The 19,195-nt window shown below is 44.7% G+C and overlaps 1 protein-coding gene across 3 annotated transcripts in view; it reads right to left on the bottom strand.

Annotated features, from left to right (window-relative positions):
* Positions 1-850: 850 nt before the first annotated feature.
* Positions 851-19,195, bottom strand: part of dcp2 (decapping mRNA 2) — a 30,330-nt gene continuing 11,985 nt past the window's right edge. For 2 of the 3 annotated variants that reach the window (XM_055633196.1, XM_055633195.1), the window contains exons 4-11: positions 18,462-18,560; positions 17,085-17,237; positions 15,850-15,962; positions 13,995-14,105; positions 3,735-3,873; positions 1,637-1,744; positions 1,247-1,298; positions 851-1,122 (exon numbers count right to left, since the gene is read on the bottom strand). In XM_055633196.1, coding sequence (XP_055489171.1) covers positions 953-1,122; positions 1,247-1,298; positions 1,637-1,744; positions 3,735-3,873; positions 13,995-14,105; positions 15,850-15,962; positions 17,085-17,237; positions 18,462-18,560 — 945 coding nt within the window. In that variant the 3' untranslated portion in view covers positions 851-952. Of the gene's footprint in view, positions 1,123-1,246; positions 1,299-1,636; positions 1,745-1,847; positions 3,186-3,734; positions 3,874-13,994; positions 14,106-15,849; positions 15,963-17,084; positions 17,238-18,461; positions 18,561-19,195 lie in introns of those variants that run through there. The other variant, XM_055633197.1, reaches the window with a different exon arrangement.

Raw genomic sequence — 19,195 nt, forward strand, 5'->3', positions numbered from 1 at the left:
TTATATTTGCTAAAGTATAATATCAACGTTCTCATTACCACAGCTAACCAAGGGTTATTTTTATACATTAGCAATAGCCACTTGAATCAATGGGCTTTAATTAACTAAATTACTTCTTAAAACATTTCCCAAATAGTAGGTTTCAAATCACTACTAAACTGATCTTTTTAATAATTTGAGTAACAGAAAGAAGAGGTTACATTCTCAATTGGCCTGACAGGCATTTAAAAATAAGTTGCCGATATCCCATTCTCATGACAAACAGCCACAGTACTAATGTATGAAAAATGAGAACTTTCTTAAAAAATTGCTGAATAAATGGAAAAATCAGTTCATGTTACAGGACTACTGGTCTGGGAATTGCTAGGAGTGAACAAACAGTAAAATGAAAACAATTGAACACCATATAACTACACCAACAATGAAGACCATTCAATGTGTCCTTTCAGGCAATGGAAATTCTACAAAGGAACATCAGGGGAACAAAAAAAATAACCGGCATCTGGACTATATCACATCACCAAAATTGCGATTCATCAAACTGCATAAATAAAATAATCCGTAATAACCCCACCTTTTTGAGTTCCCACTTGAAAAAGTCAGAATCCTTCAACTGTGCTTGAACATTAAGAAAGAGTAGTTGAAACTAAGAGAGGTGGAGGAGCAGGATAGAAAGTACGCTGGTAATGTGAATAATTAAAACCTGTTTTCCAGTTCTACGTTACTGAAATAACCATTTTAAGAAAACCTATTGTCAATTACAAATACTGAAAAGGTAATAGTGTAAAAAGGCTAAATTGCTTCAAACATGACATCATGTTAATTTATATATTTTTAAACTTTTTTAAAATCCTTGGGCCCTTTCACACAAGGGATGAAAGCCCAGTTTTCAATGATCTTGTAAACATGTTCCTTCCAACCTTCTGATCCCTTCACAAAGACCAACATTCAGTCATAGGTCAAAGCATTTCATTATTGCATCTCGATCAAACTTGAAGCTGAGAAAGGCATTAGATGAAAAATCAGAGTGCCCGTTGCAGGAATCAGAGAGATCAGAACCTGATCTACATGTCCCAGAATATTCCATGAGTTTATTTGAACTGCATAGTTCACAAACTGCACCTAAGAAGAAAATTAAAGATTTGAACTGAAAACAATATGTAAAATATGAATGTTTTCAAATGGCAAGTTTTACACAACAGCATTTAGTTGTATATATTCTGAAAAAGTTACACAATGATCTTACCCATTCCAAAATTGTCCTGCAGGCGCCGTGGCTGAAGTTTTTTGTCAGATTTCTGGAAAAGATTATTTTAAAAGCTGAAATTAATTTGTCATTTAGGACATTTTACACAAAGCACTTTAAAATGCATTACAAGAAAGGGAAAATCTAGAATATCATTGTTAAACTTTAACGACTTGCAAAGTCAAAGAAAATACATAATTCTTAAAATATTACAAACACCATATAATGATAATTGGGCTGAATATTTGTACAAACAGGGAAGGCGCTCTTGGAAGTGCCTTTATATTTAAAGCCTACTAGAATTACAAATAAAAATCTTCCTTTCCACAATCGTTTTGCTGCCATTGGAACAATCCCTCATTTTTACTTAATTTATAGCAAAAAACTCACCAATATCTGGTATTGTTTGGCCTGCTGACTGTTTACTCCATTAGGCTTCTTCTTCTGGTTAGGTGTATCTTGTTGCTGTTTTCTGCCATTGCCTCGGACATTATGTGACTAATATAGAAATGAGTTTAAGAGGCTGACAAATAAAATCACTTGATTCCTCCTCATTTGAATGGTATTATTTATTATTATAAAAACAAACTTATACCTGCACACCAGAAATATTTAAAAGGAACTTCACTATAGTCTTCAATTTTAAAAACAATGCTTAATGATTAGAATTTCAAGATATTGTTAACAAAACCTATTATAAATTTGAATTAACTTGCTGGTTTGTGAAGAATTAGAAATCTGAAAATGGCTGAGTATCTAGGCCATATGACATTGCCCAAAAGTCTTCATTGGGATTGGACTACCCTGAAAGTACTTTGAACATACTATTTCTATAGGTCATCACACACTGCAAAGACCTCTTCAGCTAAAAGCCAGTTCATGAACAGACAAGCACATTGGCAATGATAGGCTCATTGGACTGACATCAGCAAATAGCCAAGATGCTTGAGAGATGGACAAAAGCAACCAGTCATGGTCTAAGTTAACTTGTAAAAAAGCCTTTGACCGACAATTGCAAAGATGCTTCTCTGCGAGCAATGCCTCTTGTATTGGTTGAAATACATTAAGAATAGGCAGGGAAGCCATGATAGGAAGTAGTGGAACTATACATGTAAACTGTTTGGCCACTGATCATCTGTGGCATGTCACAGGAATCAGCGTTAGGACAGATACATTTTCTATTCTTAGTTATGTCGAAGATGCAGGCAGGTTTGCAGTTGATGCTAAGATTTCAGCGACTGTTAGGACGATAGATGATGGCCAATTGCTCAGGAGTATCTGATACATGACGAAAATGGATTCATAACAAGCAAGTGATCTTTCATATATAGCATTTTGCATATGGACGGGATTAATGATGAACATACAGTGGAAAAGCACTAAAAGGGTGCAAAAGAATGAGATGTGGCTTTTGATTCACGAAGAATACCTTGAAGTGATAATAGGTGGTAGAGGGCCTCTTGTAGGGCAATTGACCATCATACCATTTGGTCTTACTAAAAAACTTGAATATGACAAATTATGATGATATGAGTGGTGGTTATTGAGGCCTAGGGAAAGGAGCATTTAAAACATATTAATAAGATGGGATAAAAGTTTTATGATATAAGCATGATTTAAGGAGTGAGTTGACTCTAGTTTACATGATGATTCAGTATATAGGCGGTGTTGAATAAGGCAGTCTGTTTCAAAGTAAATAGACAATGGAAGGCCAGTGGTGACAAGGTCAGATGTTAAGAACAGTTCTTTCCTGAGAGAACAGAGAATTTGCATTTCTGTGGCTCTCAATTTAAAATTGTTTTTCCATTGTTCCTGAGCGAGGAATCTTTCTTGTTCAAGAAGGAACTGCAGATGCTGGAAGATCGAAGGTACACAAAAATGCTGGAGAAACTCAGCGGGTGCAGCAGCATGGTAGGAACAGCAGAGGAATCTTTCTTGCCTTCCATTATACAAAATGATCTTCAATTATCTTTACGAATAATATAAATCATATACCTCTCAAACAAATCCTTTCAAATACGATATAACAAATAAAGTAAGCAATTAAAACATTGACAACATTTTTTTTAAAAAGACACGTGAACTACGAAGACTAGATGTTATGCAATGCACAATATGTAATGCCATGAGAGGAAGGTGTAATTGCCACATTTGAACAACTACTTCCAGCTAGACAGGTACATTCCAGGAAAAAGGAAAATGGCACAACTGAAAAAAAGCTATTATTCCCCATATCTTTACTCCATTAAATTGATATAAACTTCTCCATTGATAAATACCATTTCACCATATTTGCGACCGAGTTACAATTGTGTTCAAGAAAAGTTGCCAATGATTGCAAGAAACCAAGCTATGAAAGCACATACAATAATGACATTAGATTAAACCATCCCTGATTATTTGGTGGTAAAAGCTACAGTTGCACTACATAATCACCAAAAAACGTATACTACGATGGGTTTCTTTCCAGTTAATATTAGTCGCTTACCTTATTCTTTATTGCTTCAGAAAGGTCAACCTGATTGGTTTGACTGAATGCCTTCTGCTGTGGTCTGTGTTTTACTGAACATGTCCATTGGTCTCCTGAAAATCCATCAACTAACTGTTGATTCTGTCCAGCTCTTTTTCTAGCAAACAAAAATTCAGATTTTATGGAAGATCTATTTGATAATGGTAAAATGGTTGTTTTGCATTTTCACCTTTCAATGCATATCTTTAAACGTATAAAACTGCTGAAATGGCAAATTCTACCACAGATCACAGGTACATTGCTAACATTTCACATAATCATTGCAAACTTGCCAAAGAAAAATATGACAAATATTTTTTTCAATTCGGCTAGATAACATGGAACATAGAAAAATAGGTGCAGGATTAGGCCATTCGGCCCTTCGAGCCAGCACCGTCATTCAATATGATCATGGCTGATCATCTAATATCAGTACCCCGTTCCTGATTTTTCCCCATATCCCTTGATTCCGTTAGCCCTAAGAGCTAAATCTAATTCTCTCTTGCAAACATCCAATGAATTGGCCTCCGATGCCTTCCACAGATTCACAACTCTCTGGGTGAAAAAGTTTTTCCTCATCTCAGTCCTAAATGGCCTACCCCTTATTCTTAAACGGACCCCTGGTGCTGAGCCCCCTCCTCTACTCCCTCTTCACCTATGACTGCACACCTGTACATGGTACTAACACCATCATCAAGTATGCAGATGATACAACGGTGATTGGCCTCATCAGCAACAACGATGAGCTGGCCTACAGGGAGGAGGTCCAGCACTTAGCAGCATGGTGCGCTGACAACAACCTGGCCCTTAACTCCAAGAAGACCAAGGAGGTCATTGTAGACTTCAGGAAGTCCAGAGGCGGCACGCACACCCCCATCCACATTAACGGGACGGAGGTGGAACGTGTTTCTAGAGTCAAGAGTCAAGAGTCAATTTAATTGTCATTTGGACCCCTGGAGGTCCAAACGAAATGCCGTTTCTGCAGCCATACATTACACACAAATAGACCCCAGACACAACATAATTACATTTTACATAAACATCCATCACATAGCTGTGATGGAAGGCCAAAAAAACTTATCTCTCCACTGCACTCTCCCCCCCCCCCGATGTCAGAGTCAAAGTCAAAGCCCCCGGCTGGCGATGGCGATTGTCCCCCGCGGCCATTGAAGCCACGCCGGGTGGTGCGAGGTCGCTCACCGGGTCTTGATGTTGGAGCCCCCGGTGTGCGCTCGCAAAGTCCCGCGGCCATTCCAGCCGCGCGGGGCAGTGGTGTCAGGCCCCGCTCCAGCTCTTCAACCCCGCAACTCGGGCGGGAGAATTCGCCGTTGCAGGAGCCCCGAAAAGCGGTCTCCCTCCAGGGATCCGCGGGCTCCCGGTGCCGCCGTCCGCAGACCCGCAGTAGCAGCCTCCGACTCAGCAGCAGCAGCGGCATCGGCAGCAGCAGCAGCGGCAGCAGCAGCAGCAGCGCTCCTCCACCGCTCCACCCGCTCCGGTCTCGGCCAGCCCCGCGACGGCGATGGTGAGTCGGCACCAGAGTCCCCGGCTTCTTCCCGTTGGAGGCCGCTCCTCGTTGCGGCCTCAACGACACCTGAGACCCGACGAGAAAAGGTCGGGTCTCCAGTGCAGGGAGAGATTCAAAAGTTTCCCCCCCCCTCCCACCCCACCCCCATCCCCCCACACACACACCCCAACAAAAAATAACAAAAACTACATAAAAACACAGACAAAAAATAATAAAAACGCGGACAGACTGCAGAGGCCGCTGCTGGCCAGAGCCGCGCCGCCTACTTCTAGCTTCAGGTTCCTGGGAGTCAACATCTCCGATGACCTCTCTTGGACCCACAATACCTCTACTCTGATCAAGAAGGCTCATCAGCGTCTCTTCTTCCTGAGGAGACTGAAGAAGGTCCATCTGTCTCCTCAGATCCTGGTGAACTTCTACCACTGCACCATCGAGAGCATCCTTACCAACTGCATCACAGTATGGTATGGCAACTGCTCTGTCTCCGACCGGAAGGCATTGCAGAGGGTGGTGAAAATTGCCCAACGCATCACCGGTTCCACGCTCCCCTCCATTGAGTCTGTCCAAAGCAAGCGCTGTCTGCGGAGGGCGCTCAGCATCGCCAAGGACTGCTCTCACCCCAACCATGGACTGTTTACCCTCCTACAATCCGGGAGGCACTACAGGTCTCTCCGTTGCCGAACCAGCAGGTCGAGGAACAGCTTCTTTCCGGCGGCTGTCACTCTACTCAACAACGTACCTCAGTGACTGCCAATCACCCCCCCCCCCCCCCCCCCCCCCCCCCCCCCCCCCCCCCCCCCCCCCCCGACACTTATTATTTTTTATTCAAAATCGTTTGCTATGTCGCTCTTCAAGGGAGATGCTAAATGCATTTCGTTGTCTCTGTACTGTACACTGACAATGACAATTAAAATTGAATCTGAATCTGAATCTGACTCCCCCAACATCGGGAGCATTTTGCCTGCATGTAGCCTGTCCAATCCTTTAAGAATTTTATATGCACTATAAGATCCCCTCTCATCCTTCAAAATTCCAGCGAATACAAGCCCAGTCGACCCATTCTTTCATCATATGCGAGTCCTGCCATACCGGGAATTAACCTGGTGAACCTACGCTGCATTCCCTCAATAACAAAAATCTCCTTCCTCAAATTAGGAGACCAAAATTGCACACAATACTCCAGGTGCGGTCTCATTACAGGCGCGGTCTCACTCCAGGTTCTTGGTTCTTGGTTTCTTGGTCTTGGTCCTCCAAAATATTCCAAATGGAATTTAAACTGGAGGTGCGGCCCTGTAGAACTGCACGAGGATCTCCTTGCTCCCAAACTCAAATCCTCTCGCAATGAAGGCCAACATGCCATTCACTGTCTGCTGCATCTGTATGCTTACTTTCTGTGACTGATGTACAAGCATACCCAGATCTCGTTGCACTCCCCTTTTCCTAATCCGGCACCATTCAGATAATTATCTGCCTTCCTGTTCTTGCCACTAAAGTGGATAACCTCACATTTATCCACATTATATTGCATCTGCCCACTCACCCAACATATCCAAGTCACCCTGCAGCCTCATCGTATCTCACAGTGCCACCCAACTTGGTGTCATCCGCAAACTTGGAGATGTTACATTTAATTCCTTCGTCTAAATTGTTAATATATATTGTAAATAACTGGGGTTCCTTGCAGAGCTTTGCAGCACCCAACTAGTCACTGCCTGCCATTCTGAAAAAGACCCGTTAATTCCTACACTTTGCTTCCTGTCTGCCAACCAGTTCTCCACCCATGTTAATACCCTACCCCCAATAGCATACGCTCTAATTTTGCACACTAATCTCTTGTGTGGGACCTTGTCAAATGCTTTTTGAAAGTCCAGATACACCACATCCACTGGTTCACCTTTATACATTCAACTTGTTACACCCTCAAAAATTCCAGAAGATTACTCAAGCATGATTTCCCCATCATAAATCCATGCTGACTTTGACTGATCCTATCACTGCTTTCCAAAAGCACTGCTATTACATCTTTAATAATATAGATATTATCTTCCGTTTCTGATGCAGGTTAAAGATATCATGCCATTATTGAATGGGCAGAAAGTTCCACAGTCTTGGCAATCGTTCTCTCGAGCAAAAAAATATTTGGGTGTGCTGTGCCATTTGAGATTCAAGCCACAGTAAATATCTGTGGATTCCTTCCTTTGTTACCTACAGAGCAGATATTGCTCTTTCTTTTCCTCTTTAGAATTCAGAAAGTATTTTTTTTGCAATTATTGAATAAAGAAATTCCATAAATACAGTACCATCTTAAGGCAGGGGTCGGCAACCTATGGCGCCCGGGCCGAATGCAGCCCATTGCCGAAATCATCGTCCCGCAGGCAGATATTGTTTCCTGTATTCATCCGGCCCGCCGAGCGCCCGCCCCGAGTGCGCGGCCGAGCTCTGGCTGTACCGCATCCTGCGCAAAGCCGCCGGCACGGCCGCGCACCTTCTGTGAACACGTTTAAGAAAGAACTGCAGATGTTGGATAAATCAAAGGTAGACTAAAATGCTGGAGAAACTCAGTGGGTGAGACATGCAAGGATTGCATGAGGCTGCCTCATCCACTGAGGAGAAGGAGTGCGGGGCCGGGGGGAGAGCGGGGCGGGAGAGAGAGAGTGCGGGGCAGCGGGGAGAGAGAGTGCGGGGGAGCGGGGAGAGAGAGTGCGGGGCCCGGGGCAGCGGGGAGAGAGAGTGCGGGGCCCAGGGCAGCGGGGAGAGAGAGTGCGGGGGGCCCGGGGCAGCAGGGAGAGAGAGAGTGCGGGGCCCGGGGCAGCGGGAGAGAGAGTGCGGGGCAGCGGGGAGAGGGAGTGCGGGGCCCTGGGGCAGCGGGGAGAGAGAGAGTGCGGGGCCCGGGGGCAGCGGGGGTCCGGGGCAGAGAGAGTGCGGGGTCCGGGGAAGCGAGGAGAGAGAGTGTGGGGCCCGGGGCAGCGGGGAGAGAGAGTGCAGGGCAGCAGCGGGGAGAGAGAGTGCGGGGCCCGGGGCAGCGGGGAGAGAGAGTGCGGGGCCCGGGGCAGCGGGGAGAGAGAGAGTGCGGGGCAGCGGGGAGAAGGGGAGTGCGGGGCCCGGGGCAGTGGGGAGAAGGAGTGCGGAGTCCGGGGCAGCGAGGAGAGGGGCATAGGAGGGGGGACATTGTAGTAAGGGGGCAGGCGAGAGAGTGCCAGGGGGGATAAGGCCTAGTGTGTGTGAAGTTGCAGGGAGGTTTACAATGTTTCTTATTTACAATGTTTCTTATTTAATGTCCCTTGTCTAGTCTGAAATAAAGTTCATTATTGGATTAGAAGAAATATAATTGTGTGTGTTATATACATTTATATAATTTTCATGTATGTGTGTTTATAAACATTTCATTCTTTAACAAGAACAGAATTATGAATCTAACCCTATAATCACGCACAAAAAGTCCCCCCTGTCAATCACCCTGCGAGTCGGGTCGGTTCCGGTTACTACAAAATCAACTCAAACACTGCTTGTGAGCCATTTAAAAAGAAATGATTTAAAAAACATTAAAAAAGACAATTACCAGAATCAAATTTTATTCTTGACAAGAAGTTTGAACTGACAGATTTATGAATCTGACCCACACAAACTGTTGTCCCGCAACATTGATTACAGTGCGAGTCGGGTCGGGTTAGGTAGGCTCAGGTTGCTAAAATGGGCGTGGAAAAATGCCCATGATCCCCTCCATAGCGTACTACACGTCAGTCCATTGCATTTAGCAGGAGTAGCCTATCTTGCTCCGCTGTAGGATCTTTGCTACCCACCCCTTCCTTGCTGCCCAATATCAGTCTGGCCACTCCTCCATCACTAACAATAGAAATTGAGGAGGTGGAGAGGCTATTCAGAAGACAGAAAAGCCGGAAATCTCCAGGACCAGACAATGTTTCTCTCTATACCCTCAATCTCTGTGCCGAATAAATGGCACCGGTCTATACAGACATTTTCAACCAGTCTCTGTAAACCTGTACTGTCCCTGCCTGTTTCAAAGTCTCCATTATTGGCCCTGTACACAAAAAGACAAGGATCACTGGTCTTAATGACTACAGGCCTGTCACACTGACCTCTGTAGTCATGAAGACCCTTGAAAAACTTGTGATGGCCAAGCTGAAAAAGATCACAAACCCCCTGCTGTTTGCATACCGGGCCAATAGATTGGTGGATGACGCAGTCAACCAAGACCTGTACCGTCCTCCAGCACCTAGACCGCCAGGGGACCTATGCAAGGATTTTGTTTGTTGATTTAAACTCTGCATTCAACACCATTGTGCCAGAGCTACTACACTCCAAATTCTCCAAGTTGGCCGCCTGAACCCCTCTGTCAGTGGATCACCCACTTCCTGAGAGACAGGAAGCAGCATGTGAGGCTGGGAAAGCACATCTCGGACCCGCAGACCCTCAGCATAGGAGCACATTTACTCTCTCTACACCACCAAGTAAGCATGCAAGTACAGCAGGCAGTGAAGAAAGCGAATGCATGTTGGCCTTCATAACAAGGAGTTGAGTATAGGAGCAAAGAGGTCCTTCTGCAGTTGTACAGGGCCCCAGTGAGACGGCACCTGGAGTATTGTGTGCAGTTTTGGTGTCCAAATTTGAGGAAGGACATTCTTGCTATTGAGGAAATGCAGCGTACGTTCACGAGGTTCATTTCCGAGATGGTGGGACTGTCATATGTTGATAGAATGGAATGGCTGGGCTTGTATACTCTGGAATTTAGAAGGATGAGAGGATATCTTATTGAAACCTATGATTATTAAGGGATTGGACACACTAGAAGCATGAAACATGTTCCCGATGTTGGGGGAGTCCAGAACCAGGGGCCACACTTCAAGAATAAGTCATTTAGAACGGAGATGAAGAAAACCGTTTTCACACAGAGGGTTGTGAATCTATGGAATTCTCCGCCTCAGAAAGCAGTGGAGACCAACTCTCTGGATGCTTTCAAGGAAATAGTTAGATAGAGCTCTTAAACATAGGGTATACGGGGCGAAGGCAGGAATGGGGTACTGAATGTGGATGATCAGCCATGATCACTGAATGGCGGTGCTGGCTCGATGGACCGAATTGGCCTTCTCCAGCCCTTATTGTCTATTTGCCACAGACTCCTCTGTCAAGCTTCTCAAGTTTGCCTACAGACAGGAAGTGACACAGCTGGCATCCTGGTAACAATCTGGAGATCAGTGCTCTTAAGACAGTGGAATTGATGTTAGACTTTAGGAGAGCTCCCCCTCCCCTCCCCCCACTCACCATCAACAACTCTGATACCGAATGGTCTGTCCTCAGCAGAGGCCTCACCTTTGTTTCCCTCCGTCCCCACTTCAATGAGTTACGCGTTCGCCACGAAGTGGAGCTCTTCTTCCGTCGCCTCCGCATTCAAGCGTTTTTCCATGGGAAGGAGTCCTCACCCCCTAGTGATGACCCCATCTCCCATCTCCAAAGGACCCCCTCCTCTTGGACTCCCCATGGCCATCTACCTCCTTTAGATCTTTTTATTTTAAACTGCTGGCGGGACATCAAGCGCCTCAACTTCTCCACTCCCCTTTCTCACTCTAACCTCTCCCCCCCTCCCCCCTAAACGTACAGCCCTCCACTCACTCTGCAACAGCCTAGAACTGGTGATCATACCTGCCGACATGGGAGGTGCCGTGGTAGCCTGGCGCGTTGATCTCTACAAGTCTGAGGCCAGGCGCCAACTCTCAGAAACCTCCTCCTACTTATCCTTGGACCATGACCCCACAGATGAGCACCAGGCCATTATCTCAAATGCTATCACTGGCTTCATCACTTCTGGCTCCCTGCTCTCCCCAGCTCCAACCTCATAGTTCCCCAGCCCCGCACGGCCCGATTTTACCTCCTCCCCAAAATCCACAAACCTGACTGTCCTGGCAGACCCATTGTTTCTGCTTGTTCATGTCCCACCAAACTTATTTCCACATTCCTCGACTCCATCCTATCCCCCCTGGTTAAATCCCTCCCTACCTATGTCCAAGGCACCTCACACGCTCTTCGTCTCCTCGATGACTTCTGTTTTCTAGGCCCCCATTCCCTCATCTTCACCATGGATGTCCAGTCACTCTACACCTCCATCCCCCACCAGGAGGGTTTTAAAGCCCTCCGTTTCTTCCTCGACTGCAGAACTAACCAATCCCCGTCTACCAATACTCTCCCCCGCTGGTCCTTACCCTCAACAACTGTTCGTTTGACTCCTCCCATTTCCTCCAAAGGCATAGCTATGGGCACGCGCATGGATCCAGCTATGTCTGCCTCTTTGTAGGGTACGTCGAACAATTCTTGTTCGAGGCGTCCCGTTGTCGACCTCTGCTACATCAACGACTGCATTGGTGTTACCTCCCGCACCCATGCAGAACTCACTGACTTCATCCATTTCACCACAAACTTCCATCCGGCACCCAAATTCACCTGGACCATTTGCGACATGTCCCTACCGTTTCTAGACCTCACTCCATCGCAAGCAACAGACTACTGACCAACATCTACTATAAACCCACTGACTCCCATGGCTATCTGGACTACATTTGTTCCAACACTGCTTCATGTAAGGACATCCCCTACTCCCAATTCCTCCATCTATGCCGCATCTGCACCCAGGATGAGGTGTTCCAAACCAGGGCATCGGAGATGTCTTCATTCTTCAGGGAACGGGGGTTCCCCTCTTCTACTATAGATGAGGCTCTTTTATACCCCGTAACTCAGCTCTCACTCCCCATCCCCCACACTCGTAAAAAGGGCATAGTCCCCTTTGCCTCACCTTCCACCCTACCAGCCGTCACATACAACAGATAATCCTCCGACATTTTCGCCACCTCCAACAAGATCCCACCACTGGCCACATCTTCCCATCTCCTCCCCTGCCGGCTTTCCGCAGCGACCGCTCCCTCCGTAACTCCCTGGTCAATTCTTCCCTTCCCACCCAAACCACCCCTTCCCCTGGTACTTTCCCTTGCAACCACAGGAAATGTACAACTTGTCACTTATCCTCCCCCCTCGACTCCATCCAAGGACCCAAGTAGTCTTTCCAGGTGCGGCAGAGGTTCACTTGCACCTCCTCCAACCTCATCTATTGCATCCGCTGCTCTAGGTGTCAGCTACTCTACATCGGTGAGACCAAGCGCAGGCTTGGCGATCGCTTTACCCAATACCTCCACTCAGTTTGCAATAACCAACCTGATCACCCGGTGGCTCAGCACTTCAACTCCCCCTCCCATTCCGAATCCGACCTTTCTGTCCTGGACCTCCTCCTTGGCCTGAGTGAGTCCCACTGTAAATTGGAGGAGCAGCACCTCATATTTCACTTGGGTAGTTTACACACCAGCGGTATGAACATTGACTTCTCCAATTTCAGGTAGTCCTTGCTTTCTCCCTCTTTCCCCTCCCCTTCCCAGCACTCCCACAGCCCACTGTCTCCGCCTCTTCCTTTCTTCTTCCAGCCCCCCTCATCCCCTCAGTCTGAAGAAGGGTCTCGACCCGAAACATCACCCATTCCTTCGCTCCATAGATGCTGCCTCACCCGCCGAGTTTCTCCAGCATTTTTGTCTACCATCAACAACACCACAGTCACTCCGTGGAGACTTTTAAGTTCCTTGGACCCATCATCTCCAAGGACCTGAAATGGGGGGGTGGGGGGGCACCATCGACTCCACAGTCAAAAAGGCCCAACAGAGATGTACTTCCTGCCACCGACAATGATGGTCCAATTCTATACGGCCATCGTAGAGTCTGTCCTCACCTACTCCATCAATGGTCTGGTTTGGCTCAGCCACCAAGCATGACATCCGGAGGCTGCAGCAAATCGTCCAATCAGCTGAGAAGGTTGTTGTCCGCAACCTTCCCTCCATTGACGAACTGTACACTACAAGGGCCAGGAAGCGAGCGGGTAAGATCATCTCTGACCCCTCTCACCCTGACCACAAACTCTTTGAAGTACTTCCCTCTGAATGGCGACTCCAGACCGTCAAAGCAGCCACAGCCAGACATAAAAGCAGCTTTTTTTCCCCATGAGTAGTAGCTCTTCTCAATAACCAAAAGTCTGTAGCCTCATTTTCTTCTGGTATTTTATTTCATTCACATGTTTAAACTGTAATGTTGTATTATTAATGTTTTATGTGTCATTCTTAATTGTTACTGTATGTCGCGTTGTTACTTGCGAGCAGAGCACCAAGGCAAGTTCCTTGTATGTGTACATACTTGGCCAATAAATGTATTCATTCATCCATTTATTCATTCATTCATGTCCCAGCTACATTAGTCCCACCTACCCGCGTTTGGTCCATATCCCTCCAAACCTGTCCTGTCCATGTACCTGTCTAACAATTTCTTAAATTTTGGGATAGTCAACTAACCCCCAGCATCTTGTTACATACATCCACTGTCCTTTTTGTGAAAATGTTACCCCTCAGATTCCTATTAAATCTTTTCCCCTTAAACCTAATTCCTCTGGTCCTTGATTCACCTGCTCTGGGAAAGAGACTGTGCACCTACCCGATCTATCCCTCTCAGGATTTTATACACAATCCAGAGATGTTGCCTCCTGACCCACTGAGTTACTCCAGCATTTTGTGTCTATCTTTGATGAAATGAACCTGGCTGTTACTGAATACAAAGATCGACAGGCATTTTGTGACTGGAAGGCTACAAAGGTTCAATATTATTATTACACTTACCTTGTATTTATCCTTTCCAATAAAGTTTTAGATGGTGTTGTGTTATTAGATACAAGTCCATCGCTATCTGAAGAATCTGCATAGTTTTTGGATATCCAATCTCTTAATGGCCTATGAAGACAACAAGTTTACTTCAAAAATGATTTGCAGAACATTAAAAGTTATGTCCAAAAGTTAAACAGATGATAGGCCACAAATAATGTGTGGTTTGTTAAAGCTGAAAATCAACACAATAGAAACATAGAAAATAGGTTGCAGGAGGAGGCCAGTGGGCCCTTCGAGCCTGCACCACCATTCATTGTGATCATGGCTGATCATCCACAATCAGTAACCCGTGCCTGCCTTCTCCACATATCCCTTGATTCCGCTAGCCCCAAAAGCTCTATCTAACTCTTTTAAATTCATCCAGTGAATTGGCCTCTACTCCCTTCTATGGCAGAGAAATTCACAAATTCACAACTCTCTGGGTGAAATTTTTCTCATCTCAGTTTCAAATGGCCTCCCCTTTATAACACAATATGTTTTAAAAGGAACTGTTGTCAATCCATTCCCGCCACAGATGCTGCCTGACCTGCAGAGTTCCTCCAGCACTTAATTTTTCCCCTCAATACCTAATCCTATTCCAAAAAATGCTAATATAGCCAAATAACAAGGAGACAAAAGCCATATTCTGACCATCTGCATAAACTACCTCCTCACCTACCTCCTCACAAGCTAGGGCGGCGCTGAACATCATGGAGTCCTGGGGCGCCTTGCAGAGGGCCGCCAGGAGCAGTCTCCACCCGGTGCGGCCTACGGACTTTGGGAGCCGCCGACTCCGGTAGGAGGGGGCCGACTCTGTGTCCACGCCGCTGAGGACATCCCGCAGCCCCGACGTCGGACTTGTATCACCCCGGCGAGCGGTCCTGGACATCGGGCCGCCCATAGCTGCAACTGCGGAGGGCTTGGGGAGGCCCTGATCACGAGGAACAGTGGAGGAAGAGACTGACTTTGGTGCCTTCCCACACAGTGGGAAACTTTGATTCTGCTGTGTGGGGATGTTTTATGTCAAATTCTATAGTGTGTGTTCTTTATACCCTTTCTGGCTTAATCCCTCCCTTCACCACCTCCAGTTTAAATTCCAGTTGGAATATTTTGGAGGACCAAGTAACCAAGAACCAAGAATGCCAACATTAGATTCAATCACCCAAAATTAACCATTAGTTAATGAATCCCATGTACTCTTCGGCTGATACCAACGAAATAATGAATGTTGGGAACCCCACGCCTTAGAATGAGAAAACTAAATTCAATATAATAACAATTAATCTTGAAATAATTTTCAGTTGAAACTTTTCGCAATTCTATCTGTATAATTCACAGGTTGAAAAATTAGGCTTACATTCCTGTCATCCACTCCACATCTAATAACAAAATATTTCTCACCACCGATAGCAATTAACAGCATTGAGTATTAGTCAACCAGCAACAACAGCCGGTACAACACCACATACAAACTCACTTATAAATTAGCCATGAAAAACAGATTACAGGATTTGGGAAACTTGATGAGCACTTCCGATCCACCAATCAAAATTGAATAAAAACCATCCTCAAATGTCCTGGAGTCAAGGAAAGAAAGGAGCGGAATCACACGTCGCGACACAAAATAACGTGTCCACCAAAATCTTTCACACCACTACGCACAAAGAGCAAACCGGCCACATTGTCTGCGCCGATGCAAAACGAAGTGTGTACTCAGCTCTGACTGAACAATTTCTAATTTTTTTAATGTGGACTAGATAAGAAAATCTTCAACCTGCGATAGAATTCAGCCTTTGAAAGGATTAAGAGGGCACCACATTTACAAACTTACCTTATAAATGGAATAGCCATGAAAAACTTATTGGGTGCTAAACCCAGTTTTGACTTGGGAGTCATGTCATTCCTATGGGATGGCAACTTCTCGATGGAAAACCATTCAATGTTCTAAAATAAAATGAATTAAAAACGTCACTTGTAAGGCACGTCTTACCCACAGAATGTCATCTTATTGCAACACAAGGGTTAGTTAGGTTGAAAGGAAAGAAGAGGAAAAGAGAAACAGGAATAGGAATCACAGGGATAGTTTATATGTTTGGAGGAGTTAGCAAAATTAACGGTGGTGAAGCAGACAAAATGAGTATATCTAGATCTCAAAAGCAGTCGTGAAAGAGGCAGTCGCTTATCAAGAATCAATTAGGAATACTAAAATTAAGAGCAGAGAAAACATGCAAGGAAGTTAGATTGAAATGTGTAAAATAGAGTAAAGATGTGGAGTGATAAAAAAGCAGATAATTTTAAAATTGACATTAGGATAGCAGGAAACTGGATGGGAAAGGATATTCCGTTGGGTATAGGACTTTTGAATGAAGATACTATATGGAAAATATGGAACCTTTGGGTAAATAATAAAAAAAGACAAAGATAAAAGGTAGTGATTTTGTAAATGAGTACAGATGGCAAGAAAGCTTGGCATGAAATACAATTCCAAGGATTTGCATAATTCACTCAAGATTATATTATATCCTGTATTATATAATTGTTGAATATTATATATCTTCATGATACAGGCCATCCCAGATTATGAACACCCAATTTATAGATATCCCTGTCCATGATTGAGCTCTCATAAATTCAAAAGTCTGACGTACGTACATCCATTTGTTCCTATGAATGGCAGAACTAGTTTCTTCTCTCACTCCACCTTTAGTAAATGTTCTTGTCTTGTTTAGTAATTGTTCTTTCTTGTGTGCTTTTGATGTCATTCATTACAATATTGTGGAGTTGTGGTTACCAAAGAGTGATTATTTTTTGTTTTCCAACATGGATATCATCGACTTATGTATGTCTGTAAAATCCATTCGTAACCCCGGGATGGCCTGTGTATACACTTTACGCAAGCACAATGCAATTACATAAGAGAATCTGGTTACAAATGATGTGAACCGCAAAAGATATGCAGATATTTATGGTGAAATAATAAATACAATTAAATAAAAAGGTTACTGCTTTGCAAGATTACCGGCCGAATTAAAAATATAAACGAGTAAATTTTCAAGTTGCAAATACCCGGATTTCTTTTCTCGTTTTAGGGTTAAATTTTGTATCCTTTGGAACACCTGGTATTATGTATAATCGAGCTAGTTGATCATTGATTCTTTGTTCAATGTAGTCATCTTTACAAATGCGATCTCTAATGTCGAATCCGGTCTCTTCTAGAACCTAAAATAAACACACAACACTGCATGCCAAACATGAAACTAAATGCATAAACTTAATTATATACCTTATAACGTGCTGTTTAAAGAAGAATGATGTGAAATTTATCAAACAATGTGATTTCAATTCCCCCTCTCAAACATACTTGGAAACGAGTAGGACGATAAAGCTGGATTCACCTAATTAGTATACACAAACAGTAGAGCAGAGGAATAGGCCCTTTGCCCCAAAATGTCTGTGCGAACACAATGGCAAGTTAAATTAGTCTCCTCTGCCAGCATATGATCCATATTCCTGCATACCCATGTACCTATCTAAAAGCCTCTTAAACATTATCGTATCTGCTGCCACCACCAGTCTTGCAGCACGATGCAGGCATCAAGCACTCTCCCCAAAAAAACTTGCCCTGTACATTTCCTTTGAACATTCCTCCTGACAGCTATATGGCCTGAAAGCTATACTCTCTGGTCTTTGACATTTTCACCCTGAGAAAAAGACTGTGGCTGTGCGCCGTCTTCCATGCGCTGTGAGTGACGTCACCCCCGCCACCGACCCCTCCCTGCCCCCTGTTATTCAATAGACACCGCCGGAGATGAAGTTGGGCCCTTGACTGAAGCGGCCGAACTCGCAGTCCTTTGGTCGACGCCCGCCCGACGGCACCTGGTGGGGAGGCCGCTGCTCGGGTTGATGCCCGCCCGCCCGCGGCCTTCCTTGATTCGTCAGCCTGCTGCCCTCTCCCTCTGTCCTCTCCCTCCATCTCTGCACTCTCTCTCTCTCTCTCTACCGCTGCAGGCCGCCCCCCAATTTCGCATTGATGGGACGGGTCCCACTTGGTCTAGTTTTATAATAAAAATGGAATTCAACAAAAGTTACAATAGACAATAGACATTGTGCAGGAGTAGGCATTCGGCCCTTCAAGCCAGCACCACCTTTCAATATGATCACGGCTGATCATCCCCAATCAGTACCCCGTTCCTGCCTTCTCCCCATATCCCTTGACTCCACTATCTTTAAGAGCCCTATCTAGTTCTCTCTTGAAAGTATCCAGAGGACCGGCCTCCACCACCCTCCGAGGCAGAGAATTGCACACTCACAATTCTCTGTGAAAAAGTCTTTCCTCATCTCCGTTCTAAATGGCTTACCCCTTATTCTTAAACTGTGGCCCCTGGTTTTGGACTCTCCCAACATCGGGAACATGTTTCCTGCCTCTAGTGTGTTACGTCTTACCTCTCTCACAGCACAGTCATGTGGAGCCTCCTCTTTATTTACTTTACCCTTTGGAAAACCCCATCCAGATTTTGCCAAATAACCCTGAACAAGGAGCACCTGGATAGATAGTAATGGGATCAAAATTAAGTTGCATTGTATAAATTTATTAATATTTCATTGGCATTGAAAAATGTGAACAAAGAAAACTATGAAACTGTCAACATCTTACAATTCTTAACAAATGCATTTTCATTAAACCAAGCTAAATCAGTGTTCTCTATAGGCATGGTAGATATTCCAAACAATTCTTATTTTTGTCTCCCAGACACACCATTTCAATATACAGTCACAGCAATGTACATTCCTGCAAACTGTAAATCTTCAATGGGAAATTACAACCAAAAAAAAACATTTGGAACTGTGCTTACGATTGAATATTTAAAAAAATCATCTACCAACAAATGTTCATAGTTAACTTTTCCTTTGCCATCCAGACTGGAATGCACTATTTGATCAAGATAATATTTTCCCAAATTGTATAAAAATCTAAACACATTAACTTTGAAGTGGATTACATTATGTTCTCATTTTCTGCTGATTAACCACCAGTGGATATATGTATTGCAAAAGTTAGGCTAAGAAGCACTGTGGGACATGGGGAGGTCACACTTTGTGGCTGGAGCCACAGTCTGCAGTGTGGGCCCAGCCAATACTGTTTAGTACTCAGGATATCCGTTTAGCCCCTTTCCTCG

This window comes from Leucoraja erinacea, chromosome 3, assembly GCF_028641065.1.
Source record: "Leucoraja erinacea ecotype New England chromosome 3, Leri_hhj_1, whole genome shotgun sequence".
NCBI lineage: Eukaryota > Metazoa > Chordata > Chondrichthyes > Rajiformes > Rajidae > Leucoraja > Leucoraja erinaceus.